Below are 13,099 nucleotides of genomic sequence, written 5' to 3'. Positions count from 1 at the left end.
AACGTTCTCCACTACTTCCTAGTATTACGTGTAGAACTCTATGCAAATGCACATTTATATTTATTTGGGAGTCGACAGCAGAGTGTACACTGGTTTTAAATCTCCTGGCTGATCAAAACTGCCTGCTACGGCTTGAAATCAGGACCTTGCCTTTTGGAAATAATGCTCTTACTGAGTAAACTATTCACAAAGTTTCGACTACACTTGTTTGACGTCGAGAGAAACAAACTGCTATAACCTATTCCTAGATCTCAAAATTATTGTCTTTTTAACTGATATGTTCGTCAGTAATATGACGAACTCATCAGGAACAGTAACTGCGCTGGTTAGTTTTAACTACTGATGCGCTCGTGTTGCGATGTTTCAGGACGGATGCGCTCATACAGCAGACGATCCGGCGCAAGTTCCATGACTGCACCGTGCTGACCATCGCCCACCGTCTCAACACCATCATGGACTCTGACCGCATCCTCGTGATGGACGCTGGCCAGGTCGCGGTGAGTCTAATGACCCTTCGCTTGGACGTAAACATTACTGCGTGCCTACGAATTGACATATAAACGTTGTACGATGATCGTCCAGTGAATTATGCCCTTCATTTCTTTCTCAGATCATATTCTTAAGAGTAGGAATATGGTGATAGTTTTAGTCAATATTTCTGTTAAATGTTGTATTTTTCTACACAATTTCCGTCAAGTTCTGTGACTTTACGCTATCGTAATGCAAAGAGCGTCTATTCACTGTTGGTAGCGTCTCCTGTCCTGAGTTCGTAACCGTGTTTACACTGCATGAACTGTACTCTCGTCAGTTTCAATGTGTGTCCCACATAGAGAATCCTCGAATGGCCCACAGAGACGGAAGGCAGAGGACTCCAGATCTGGGCTGCAGAATGGACCTTCATCCCAATTTGGTGATGTGTTCCCAGATTCTGAATCTTGCGTGTGGGTGTGCAGTGTCATGTTGGATCAAGATTACTTTTGGATTCCTGTCAAGCAAAAAACATGTCAGAAATGGTTCCTGAGTTCCTTCACAGTTTCCACATCTGCTTCTGAATAATCATTGACATTCTTAGCATCATATCCACTACAATGACACCATCACTGTCCCGAAAGACTGTTGTCATGACTTTGTCAGCAGGGGAAGCTACACTGAATTTCTACTCTTTTAGTGGCGCGACTCCAGTGACTGCCTTTTTATTTCAGCTTAAAGTAGGGCAACCATGTTTCATCACCTGTAACTATTTGTGACAGAAATACCTTACTATTGGTCTCAAAGTGCTCCATCAGTTCATCTGAGCCGGCTTTTCTTTGAATCATGTGGTCTGTTGTGAACATTCGTGGAACTGCTCTTGAGTACACCTTTGAATATCCAAATGTATCAATCATTACGCAGACACTTATAACGCTCACTGATAGTGGTACAACCAATTCTCTAGTTGTGGTACTCCATCCTTGCATCAGTAATGGTATCCGTGCGATTCACCATGTCAGTGACATCCTGAACATTGTCGATCATGAACCTGACACTGTAACTCTCTTTATCCATCATTCAACAGTAGTCTTATCGACTGCATCATTACCATACACCCCACACAAACACTTGTGGATGTGAAACAAAGTTTGTTTTTCTGAAACCGAGAATTCAATTCAGCACATTGCGTGTAACGACTGTTTCACATGAATGCCATTTTGATGTTTAACTATGGCTCTGTCTCCCATCTGAATTGTTCAAAATTTCAAACACATGTCGAAAAACATCAAATTTGAAGCACCTAAAAGGATGCTGTATATATACATATTAATAGCTGTAAGAAATCTGTGATATTATTCATTCGCTGACCCTGAGTCATAGGCTACTGCTCGCAAACAAACATGTCATCTTTTGGAATCTCACAACCTCTTTAATTGTGATTCCTGTAATGACTATACAGACAAATCGTGGAGCCATATTATATTTCACATAGTTGATGAAGGCTTACATCAAAAGCAGGATCTGATGGTTGTTTCTTCACCTGACTGCTGCTTATCAACTTTATGTTTTCGCTGTTCTTTTTTTAGGTGCTCTGAGCCTTCACGAACAAACTGATGCCATGTCTTTGATGTATTCTTGCAGGTGTTGGGGGCCTTCATGAACAACCTTATGCTGTGCTTATTATACAGATGATGTAACATCTCCATTTTCATTATTAATCAAGCACTACTGAATGTTGCACTTCAGGGAACCTTTATACTTGTTACATTGTCTGCTCTACATATGTTGTCTATTGTTAAATTGATCCTACATGATTTGCTTGGGGAGGTGAGAGACTGGCATGGTGATCACATGACCACCAGTTGACTGAAAATGAAGTTTGGTAACTGTCACCTAAATGCTACTAGCATACAGTTACACCTGTGCTGCTATGTCATTTTGCCATTTTATTCTAATGATTCTCCACATAAGGAGATGACTATCATTCTCGAGGATAATTACGTCCTCCTCTTCCAAGTTTCGCAGACATAAGTTTCTTCTTCATTATCGGTCTTTCAAGTGGTTGACAGCTCTCCACTTGGATCTGTCAGAAGTTAATTTCTTCATTTCTTTATAACTAGAGGCAACTGCGTCATTTATAGCTAGTTTTAAAAATGCCAGTCATGGTAAGTTAGGTTGGGCATTACAATAGATAGCTTATGACTAACAAAAACCCTTTTCTGTAGGGGGGCAAAAGCTATATGCTACACACTGAATATGTATCCTTAGAATCATCCTCTTTTGGCTGTGATGGTAGATGAAATGTATAAAATACAGAAATTAATTGGCAATATGAGCAGTCTGCAATCGACGACATGGCTCAGAGACTCGGGATAATTTGTCGTTTCCAGACTTAAACAAACCGACTAGTAAAATCTGGAAAACATCTTTATTTCTGAAGGAGTTCCCTGAACAATGATATACAGAGAACCAAAAAGGTGGAAATCTGAATCTGTAAGATCAGCAGAATATAGAATAAGTGAAAATCTCTTAATACTAAACTCATCAATAGATGCCTTCATTATACATGGAGAGAGCAAGTGTGGACCCTCATATCGCAGCACTGTTAGATGATGCACTTTGCCAACATGCTCTCCAAATGAGTGATGCTCTGAAGAACATTGGAATGTTTGTATACATGCTGCAGCTTGACCAAGTACAACCAAGTACACTAAGTACCATTATTCTAATCAAATATCATCATGTCCCTCGAGAACTCGCATAACATCTCACCATACAGATGTTTAGTAGTACTGGGAGACCAAGACCACCCACTTTACTATACAGCAGTTTTGGCCCCATGTTGTATTCTGTACCATGTGCATATGTTAGAGGTCTCCTATACCAGGTCGATCTCAAAATTTACTACTCTGAAACATGTATCTCCCTGTTTGTTTATATCATCATTCAACATCAACCAGTGTGTAAATGTCGCATTTAGACTCTGTTACTAATTCATCTCTTGAACTATGCAAACATTTAAAGAAATCTTGAGATTGTGAAACGAGTCCTTCTCTATTGTTAGACTTCTTTACTGCTGAAAAGTGATGTATACCCATGAGAAGTTTCTGTTTAGATTTTTTAATGGCTTTATTATTTTCATTTATTCCTCTTGCCAATTTTAAATTAAATCTTGTCACATCTTTTCAAATGGAGTTGCTATATAATTCAGTACATTGTATCATGTTGCTATTATTATTCACTTCAAATTCTCACCTTCTCCTTTCAGATTTCCTTTGATTTCCTTGCACCTGCAACATCTTTTGCTGTTTGCGTAAGAGCCTTTTTTTTTAAGTGTCCACCATTTACCAAAATGTTTCATTTAATCTGGTATACCTCCCTGTTTTGTGATACGTTCTGTCAAACTAAGTTCCTGACTTATAGTCTCACAAATCTGGTTCCTTCTAATTTTATATATATTGCTTACTACGCACCTTATGAGTCTCGTATGATCATTTGCAATTCTGTACTAGTTTATGACAGTCACACCCTGGACAGTATCTTCATTATTCGATGAAACATATTTAGCTTAGTTCTTACTCTTATCTGGTCCTTGCCAAGCCTATTTTCTGTTTATTTTATTCGGGATGAATGTTGTAAGGAGAAACATTTAGTTCTTCATGACAGATTCTATAAACACGTCAACTCAGTTGCGAGATAGCAGGTTTTGACTCACTGCACGGGATTCAGTGCGGGTTAGTGAGAGCACATGTGAAAAGATGCAAGGTGTGAACGTATGAAATGGGCAATCGGATCTAACATGGTTGTTTAAGGACTCTCTTATTTCTTAGCAGAGTAATTCATAGTATAATCTGTTTTTCGCCCTGTTCCCTTCAGTATAATATTGCTGCATCTTCCTGATAAGCTCTCGCCATGTTCCCAACACCTCTGCAAACATAGTTCCTTCAGCTTCATTAGCCCTCTCTTTCTCACTTTGTCAGTCCAATGTCAGCAAGACGCTTCCTGCCTCCTCAGTGTAAGCCACTGGAACCTTCGATTCCCCACTCACTGCCACCACTGGAAAGAGAGACTGCACTAATGCTGTTTGAACTGGTTGTTCCCCACAGGAGTACGGGACCCCGCACGAGCTGCTGATGTGGCCGGAGGGCTTCCTGACAGCTATGGTGAAGCAGACGGGACCTGCCATGGAGAAGCAGCTAAGGGCCATGGCGGAGGAGGTGCGTCGCAACATAATAAGTCTAGTTCAACACTATTTCTGCTGGACGGTTACAGTGTCGCTGGGCACACACAGAGTAGAATCGTTGTACAAAAGCACTTTCTTCTTTGTTTATGAACGGTATAAAGACTTTCAGTTACTTACTTCATTTCTCAATGTTTTATATGCAGCGAGTCTCATAAGGAAACTGTAAATTGGTAAGTGTGATGGCATTTATCAGTTATTGCAGTCTAACACGTAATGAAGGGCCAAATAAAAACAAGGGCCAAATACACAAACTATAGCTAATATAGCAAACATTTTAGAGCATCGCCAATACGGATCAGCTCCTGTTGTTATCCCGTCTCAAAATTTCTGTTCTCGTGCAGTACTGCCTTGTCAAGACTACTGACGAAAAAAAAGTAAAAGACAGGATCTTAGATCCAATTCTCCCTTCCAACAAATTAACCAAAATATGCGTATAAAATTAGGACAGTTAAAGATCGCTTGTGCTGTGAATCACAATGAAATTCCGTCGATTGGAACTTAAATAGGGCAACACTGCTGTGGAGACACTATGCAATAGAATCTACTATTGTCGCTAATAGCACACATTGTTGACATACCTATCTTACCTCCGACCAAATGGATTCGCCCGTCCCACGTCACCGGCCTGCACACAATTGAGGGAAACCCCAGTCACTTGTGAGAGAGCGGTCTAACGTAACGGTGTCACTATGTTTTCGAAACAGGATGTTCAAATGTTCAAATGTGTGTGAAATCTTATGGGACTTAACTGCTAAGGCCATCAGTTCCTAAGCTTACACACTACTTAACCTAAATTGTCCTAAGGACAAACACACACACCCATGTCCGAGGGAGGACTCGAACCTCCGCCTGGACCAGCCGCACAGTCCATGACTGCAGCGCCCAAGACCGCTCGGCTAATCCCGCGCCGCTCGAAACAGGAACAATGGAGTTTGATCAAGATTGAATGTGACAGACGCTGTACAGCACGACAGTGTCATCAAGGTCTTCAAGAGGCGTGCGGGGAAACGGCATTGCCGTACAGAACAGTGGCACGTTGGGTTAAGGCCTTCAGCGAACGTCGGCAAACTGTGGCAGACATGCATCGAGCAGGTCGTCCTAGCGTCCCTAAACAAGAAGTACATGCTGTTGCCGCGTTAGTGGACAGTGATCGACGCCACACGATTCGTGAACTCGCCCACGAAACCGGATTAACGCATACGACTGTGCTTCGCGTCCTGAAGGAACGCCTGGGCATGCAAAAAATTGCATCACGATGGGTTGCGCATGACTTGACGAAACTTCAGAAATGGATGCGTTACGATGCTGCTCAGACGCACTTGGAACGCTATGAGCGCGAAGGAGAGGCTTTCTAACGCCATGTCGTAACACTGGATGAGATATGGGCCACATCGTACGAGCCAAAACTGAAACGCCAATCTAACGAATGGCGTCATTATGTGTCGCCGCGAAAGTCGATAGTGCGTCAGAGCCCCAGTATAGTGAAACTTATGGTGATTCTCGTGTAAGACTGTGATGGTGTTATCATAACGCATTACGTTTCTCCACGGCAGACCGTCAATGGACAGTATTACTGTTCGTTTTTGGAGCATCACCTGCGACCAGCTTTTCGAAAGAGGCGGCGACACTTTCTGCGCAACCCACCCATTTTTGCACTACAATGCGCGGGCGCATACAGCGAAAGCTGTGGCTGCTCTGTTCGGTCGACGGGACCGGGAAGTACTGTACCATCCAACATACTCGCCGGACTTCGTGGCATTCGATTCAGTACTCTTCCAGAAATTTGACAGGCAGTAGACCACTCCATTCGCACCATCAACAGAACAGGCTGTGCTAACGGTATACTACGCCTTCCACATCACTGGCAACAGGTTCTATACAACGCTGGTGACTATTTTGAAGGACAGTAACAGGTGCAAATATGTAACTCTTTTGTATCGGTTGTGAATAAATAGTTTCCACTGTTTAAGTTCCAGTCCTCGTACATGTATTTATAAGGAAAAATTTAACTCTCTTTTGGGCAACATTGATTCTAGGTGTACAGAACTTTAATTGTCATGGACCATCCACAAATTATCAAAATTTAAATCGTGTTGGAATTCGAATGGCATCAGTTGAAATTGAGCACATAATAGTTTGATTGATAGTATTTTGGAACATACGCACCGTCATATTTCTTTATTCTTTTCTTTACTATCGTGAAAGTCAATAATTGAGATAATAATGCATTTTGTTGTTGAAGTGTTCACAATTAGTTGAAGCAAGACAAAAATGAATTAGTTTGTGGTTGATCAGAACAACCCTTAAAAAGTTGATACAAGCTTTTTTATCAATCAGATGAAACTATATGTTCTAGAGGCATGTTAAGTCTCAAGTTCATCTATCATAATAAATCCATGCCAAAGCAATGAATTAAAATTTGTACCAAGGCGAGAATTCATACCCTGTATTTCTGCTCACTAGGTAGATATGCTAACAGCTACATCACCCTGGCACTGTGGCAAAGATTACCCTAATATGTCTCCCTCCCCAATACAAAAACCAAATTAAGACCTCAGTATATCCTGGTGTTCCCCTTCTCACAAATTATAAATCATTGCTTAGACTGTATTCATTATCATAGATAAAGTTGAGGCTTAATATTTCTCTGCAATATATAATTTCATCTGATTAATACACCACCTGTGCCAGAGGTACAGGCAGGATTATCTCCATTTCATTCAATGCTATGATGCTATTCCAATGTTGGAGAGCCCCTGCAATACTGACACGAGTTAAAAAATGGAACATCAAGTTGGGCTGAGACATGAACTGGTGTTTGTACTATGGAGAGAAACATACTAGGGTAATCCGTGAAGCTGTGTTAGCCATAGCTCCAAGGTGGCACAGTGGTTAACACATATGACTAGTAAGCAACAGACCTGCTTCGAATTGCAGCCTTGACGCAAATTTTAATTCATTGCTTCAATCTGCATTCATTATCATAGATTTTTTATTGTTGGACTTATTCATTTATGCATTTAAACAATATGCTACAAACTTTATTGGCTCCTTTTTTTGCTTCAGCTTCATGATACTAAAGTAACTCAGATTTGTGATGCTATGAACTGATTGGAGCAGAAACTATGAGTCATTGACTTACTTTGTTTCTGCAGGCATCACAGTTTTCTATTGACATTTCTCTATGAAACAAAACTCCTGATTAACATGAATCCTACATACACTGTGTGCTGACTCCAGAAAACTCCAGAAAAAAGCCATAAAGAGTGTCATGAATAATCCCAGACTTATATGGTTTCTGCAGTCATAAATTCATTTGGAAGATCCATTACAACAACTACTTTTCATCTATGGGCGGACACTGAAACATATACCCAGCCAATCTACGAGTTGCGCTTTGAGAAGCTACTCAACATAGGGTGTGTTCATTAGACATTCTTTGGAAGCTGTCCAGCCCGAGAACCTAATTTACATTAGTTACATTTGTTAACTATACAATTGCACTTAAGTGTGGCATACGCAAACAGTATAAAATAAAAGGGTTAAATTCAGCAGAAATGTAATTAAAATAAATTATTATTTTTATTCCCACAAAATGTATCTATTTTGGACCACTGCTAGATTTATTTGCAGCCATCCTTTACAGAATTGGTCCTGAAACAATTCACATTTTTGCGCCCTACACAAAAATTAAAAGGAAAACCTGGACTTGCCCTTTATGTTAAAAATTATCTCAGGATCATTTTCCTGGGTCGTTGACAAACCGAATATGGGTAGGTGCACTTTTAAGAAAGTGTTGCAGTGCACTTCATTACCAAGAGCTGTGTGTACAGCGGGCGATATTGGGCCACTTGTGGAATGGCAATTTCCCAGAGACAGTTGTTATGTATGACGTGGCAGCATAGCTGATCTGGGCTGGGTGTCTGACTATAATAAATTTCACTAATAGCCATTCTGCACTCACAACCAGGATCTTGAAGAAACTGTGAGGAGATGTTAGGGAACCTCACATGAGGCATAGCAGTAAGTATCTATCCAAGCCACCTCTCGACCCTAGCATTCTGCAAAATTCATCCTAGGCATTTGGTTACATTTGACTGAAAATTTCAGGTTCGTTACCTCGTCAATCGAATTATGTGTTACATGACACTTTTTCCCCCACACTAAAACAAAAACACACAGCTGTTAAAAAATCTCCCTCACTGAAGCACTCTTGCCAAATGCTTGTTTTAGATACTATTTACAAACTCCATTTCATTTTGAGTTGTAAATCTTTTAAGGCTTCCTCCAATTGCTCCCCCATTGTGTATTATTTCCTTAGTGGACAATTAAAGTAAACAAGACCAACCTCACATACAGTGGTTGTGGAGCAGGTTTTAGCCTGCTGTGGCTAATTGTCTTCCTCCTGTTTTCATATGCAGTAGGATTCCTTTCGTGTACAGACATGGGTAAATACATCATCCAAGGACATGTATAATAGTGAGTCCTTGTATTTTATAATTGTAGTAGTACAGTATCAAGCAAAAGCTGGTCCTACAAAAAATTTCGTAAGTATCACGTGACTTCTGATACATTTGTCCACACTATATGTAACAAAAATGGCTGCATTCAAGAGTAATCTCGAGCATCTGTGTTGCTCTGTTTGTCTGTTACTTTGAAGCTTGTCATAAATGAAAGGAGTGCTTTTGACATTTTGCAAGTGACTGCTGCATTTCAAGTTTTTGCCCTTCTGTTTCAGGCCTTCCGCAAGACAGAGTCGCCAGAGGAGGACTCAGATACAGAGGAGCAAGAGAAAATTGTGGAAGAGAAGAAGTAGAAGAAAAGCATACAGGAATGGGGAACTGTGAGAGCATCACTCAAATCTGGAGGAGAATGTGACTGAGAGCAGTCCTGTGCACTGTATTAAAGTATTTTTGTTAATTTAATGTAGCTGTATGTCGTCTGTCACAAAATATAATAATTATATTTGTAATAAACAAAGTCTTCATTATTCACATACCATGATATCCTTAAGAAATCCATCATTACCTACAGTCCAAAAGGTTTAGCTTTCTCCAAAATGGGGAAGTAGATGAGTTCAGGTTTTTTGACTTTTAAAAAGATTTTATCTCATTATCATTAAAAAAAATTGCTCACTTGAGATATGAAACTGGTTTGAAAACTTTTGGAGAAGCACAATGCAATACATTATCTTGGCCGAGGAACCTTCTACAGACTCAGAGCTAACTTCTGATCTGCTCAGGAAATGTCGTGCATCCTCTGTTGTTTCAACTGGCAGCTCGATAGTGTGTTCATTAGTGACCAAAAGTTGTAAAATATGTTCTATGTGACTAAACACTGGGGAAACAATGAATTTCAGTCAAGCAAATGAACAAACTGGCTTCAGAACTGGATACAGTGCCATTGGCAATTTGCATGTGGTGAGTTAAATTATTAAATGGAGCAATCTGAAAGAATTTTCACCGAGTCTCAGACTACACAATTTGAGAAATTTTTTCAGTTGCAAAAATATGTATACTTAGCCCCATCGATAAGTGAAGCATTGATTCAAAGAATCAGTACACAGGATAATTAATGTATATGCTAATCCCTCAGTTTCCACTAAACTTTATCAGCGTAGTGTGAAACGCAGAACTGAAAGAAGGATCAGGCAAAGATATTCCATATTACCAAAAATATTCCCAGCAATTCGAAAGGAAATTTTTGGTTTCAGAAAATGGGGAAAAATAAGAAGGGATACATGCTAGTGGAAAACGCTTGAACCACATTTGGTTTACTGGCGATGTTTGCCACTAGTACACATAAATTTCAAAGATGTCTGAATGATCAGATGTGAAAGTAAACCTGAAAATAACAAAACTAAAATACTGTATAGCCGAGGATATGACTAATTATGACATTGTTACCAACAGTTAACAGCATGGCCCTTAGAAGATTCAGTCTTTTATCACAGTTGCTTAAAAGTCCTGACAATTTCATTCTAAGATGAACATCTACCGCTGTGCATGCAATCACTCACTACAAATTTACATCCACAGTATTAACATAATACTCGCTCAGAATTAAACTTTTCTAAAACTGTAATTCATTGACATCAACATCGTGGCCACTCGCAGCTGTCATAATCGACAAAAATATGGATTAATGGTGGGTGTGCTGGTAATAAGTTTGTTTTTGGGTGTTGCAGTGGAATATGGAACAGGCTGCAAGAGAAAGTTATGGTATTTGGAATAGCTGGATATTATAAAAAAATGTTGCTAAGGTGTCTTGTATCTTTGAGAGAGAGAGGAGAGCGAAGGAAGTTGATCGGATAGACGTTAGCAGACATGCTGAATGAGGATTTTAGTGGGCTGAAATGGCACAGATTGTTCTGCTTTGACAGGTGATTGCTTGGCTTCGCCTTTGTCAGAATAGGTGGGATAGAATTACTTGCTGGTGTTACAAGTTGGAGGGGAAGTGAGACAGGTGCACTGTTTTAGGAAGTGAGGTACTTTGATATGTATGTGTGTGGGGGGGCCGGCCGGAGTGGCCGTGCGGTTCTAGGCGCTACAGTCTGAACCGCGTGACCGCAGCGGTTGCAGGTTCGAATCCTGCCTCGGGCATGGATGTGTGTGATGTCCTTAGGTTAGTTAGGTGTAAGTAGTTCTAAGTTCTAGGGGACTGATGACCTCAGCAGTTAAGTCCCATAGTGCTCAGAGACATTTCAACCATTTTGGGTGGGGGGGGGGGGGGCAAGTGGGAAAGTTTTTCCGATTGGACATGATCATTGTATACCAGAGACTTTTGAGAGTGTCAAGACTGAAGATAGGATTTTGAGGGTTTACTCTGTGGTGGTGCTGGTAGACTGGGGTTCCTTCCATGATTAAGTAGTCTATTATGTGGGCAGATTCTGTAAATGTTCAAATTAACAAGGTGGGGTCCAAGTAGCTGATTAGGAGACTGCTGTAATGATGGTAGGTGGACGATGGTGAGGATGGGACTGTTTGGCCCAGAGGAGGTGGTGAAAATAACTAAGAATGCATAAGGACCTTAGGTAATGAGAGAGATTTAATGAAGGATTGTCAATGTGAAACGAGTCTTTTTGGGACACAATTTGTGGGAAAGTGTATCTTTTTATCTCAATTGTTAATTGAGATAAGGAATATGGATCTGGGAAAAATAAGATGAAAGTGTAAGCCGGCCGAGGTGGCCGTGCGGTTCTAGGCGCTACAGTCTGGCACCGCGCGACCGCTACGGTCGCAGGTTCGAATCCTGCCTCGGGCATGGATGTGTGTGATGCCCTTAGGTTAGTTAGGTTTAAGCAGTTCTAAGTTCCAGGGGACTGATGCCCTTAGAAGTTAAGTCCCATAGTGCTCAGAGCCATTTGAACCAATTTTTTGAAAGTGTAAATATTTGGGGAAGATGAGGCAAGAGAGAGTGTCATTCCAAGTTGTTTCATATAAGAACTGTGTACAGTGTATTTATGCAAGTAGACTACAATCCTGAGTGAACATTGGTATCTCCTCCTCATAAAAGTTCCATAGATTCTGTATCATACAACATACAAATGGGATTATGATTTGTGGGTGATTTGAAAATGCTGTTTGCATAGCAGGATACTACACTGCCAGCATGAAAGCCTGACTTAATTGTGGAGGTCTTAACTTACCAAGGTGGTGACATGGAATTTGGCTGACTGTAGGAGCCCAAAGGGTCAATCCCACAGGCAGTCTCCGTGCTGAGGATAGTTAACCAACTCTATGCATCTAGCACAGACACGTAATATTGATGCTAGATGCATAGAGATGGATAGCCAGCCTGTGCTCAGAGACCACCTCTGGGATCAGCCCTTTTGGGCTCCTATAGTCAGGCAAATAAATCGCAGTGGGTGACGTTAAAGATATTTTCTGATCTGTACATGCGACACCGATGATCTTGCTGAGACTACATAAATTTAGTTAGGTTCTTATCCGCAGATAAAATTCGCTGTAACCCTTATGATGTGAAACGTGTCAATAAAACATAGAAAACAATGGAAAATCCAGGACGGAATAACGAGTATATAATGAAAAGTATAGATTGCTACTCATCATATAGATGAAATGTTGTGCATATCTGTGACTCAACATCTTCTCTATATGGCGAGTAGCTATCGTTTTCATAATACTGTGTATGTGTATATACGAGGGTGAGTCAAATGAAAACCTTAAATATTTTTTTAAATATTATTTATTGTGCAGAAGTGGTACAAAGCTGTATCACTTTTCAATATAATCTCCCCCACGCTCAATGCAAGTCCTCCAGCGCTTACAAAGTGCATAAATTCCTTTAGAAAGAAATTCTTTTGGTAGTCCACCACTCATGCACCGCGTGGCGTACCTCTTCGTCAGAACGGAACTTCTCTCC

The 13,099-nt window shown here is 40.6% G+C and overlaps 1 protein-coding gene across 1 annotated transcript in view; it reads left to right on the top strand.

Moving 5' to 3' along the window:
• LOC124591186 (ATP-binding cassette sub-family C member 4-like) overlaps nucleotides 1-9,688 on the top strand; it is a 384,591-nt gene extending 374,903 nt beyond the window's left edge. The window contains exons 23-25 of the mRNA XM_047131714.1: nucleotides 368-497; nucleotides 4,578-4,688; nucleotides 9,453-9,688. Of these exons, the coding sequence (XP_046987670.1) occupies nucleotides 368-497; nucleotides 4,578-4,688; nucleotides 9,453-9,530 (319 nt within the window). The 3' untranslated portion in view covers nucleotides 9,531-9,688. The remainder of the gene's footprint in view (nucleotides 1-367; nucleotides 498-4,577; nucleotides 4,689-9,452) is intronic.
• The last annotated feature ends 3,411 nt before the right edge of the window (nucleotides 9,689-13,099 follow it).

Source organism: Schistocerca americana, chromosome 2 (genome assembly GCF_021461395.2).
Source record: "Schistocerca americana isolate TAMUIC-IGC-003095 chromosome 2, iqSchAmer2.1, whole genome shotgun sequence".
NCBI classification, from domain to species: Eukaryota; Metazoa; Arthropoda; class Insecta; order Orthoptera; family Acrididae; genus Schistocerca; species Schistocerca americana.
This window is presented reverse-complemented; position numbering and strand designations above follow the sequence as displayed.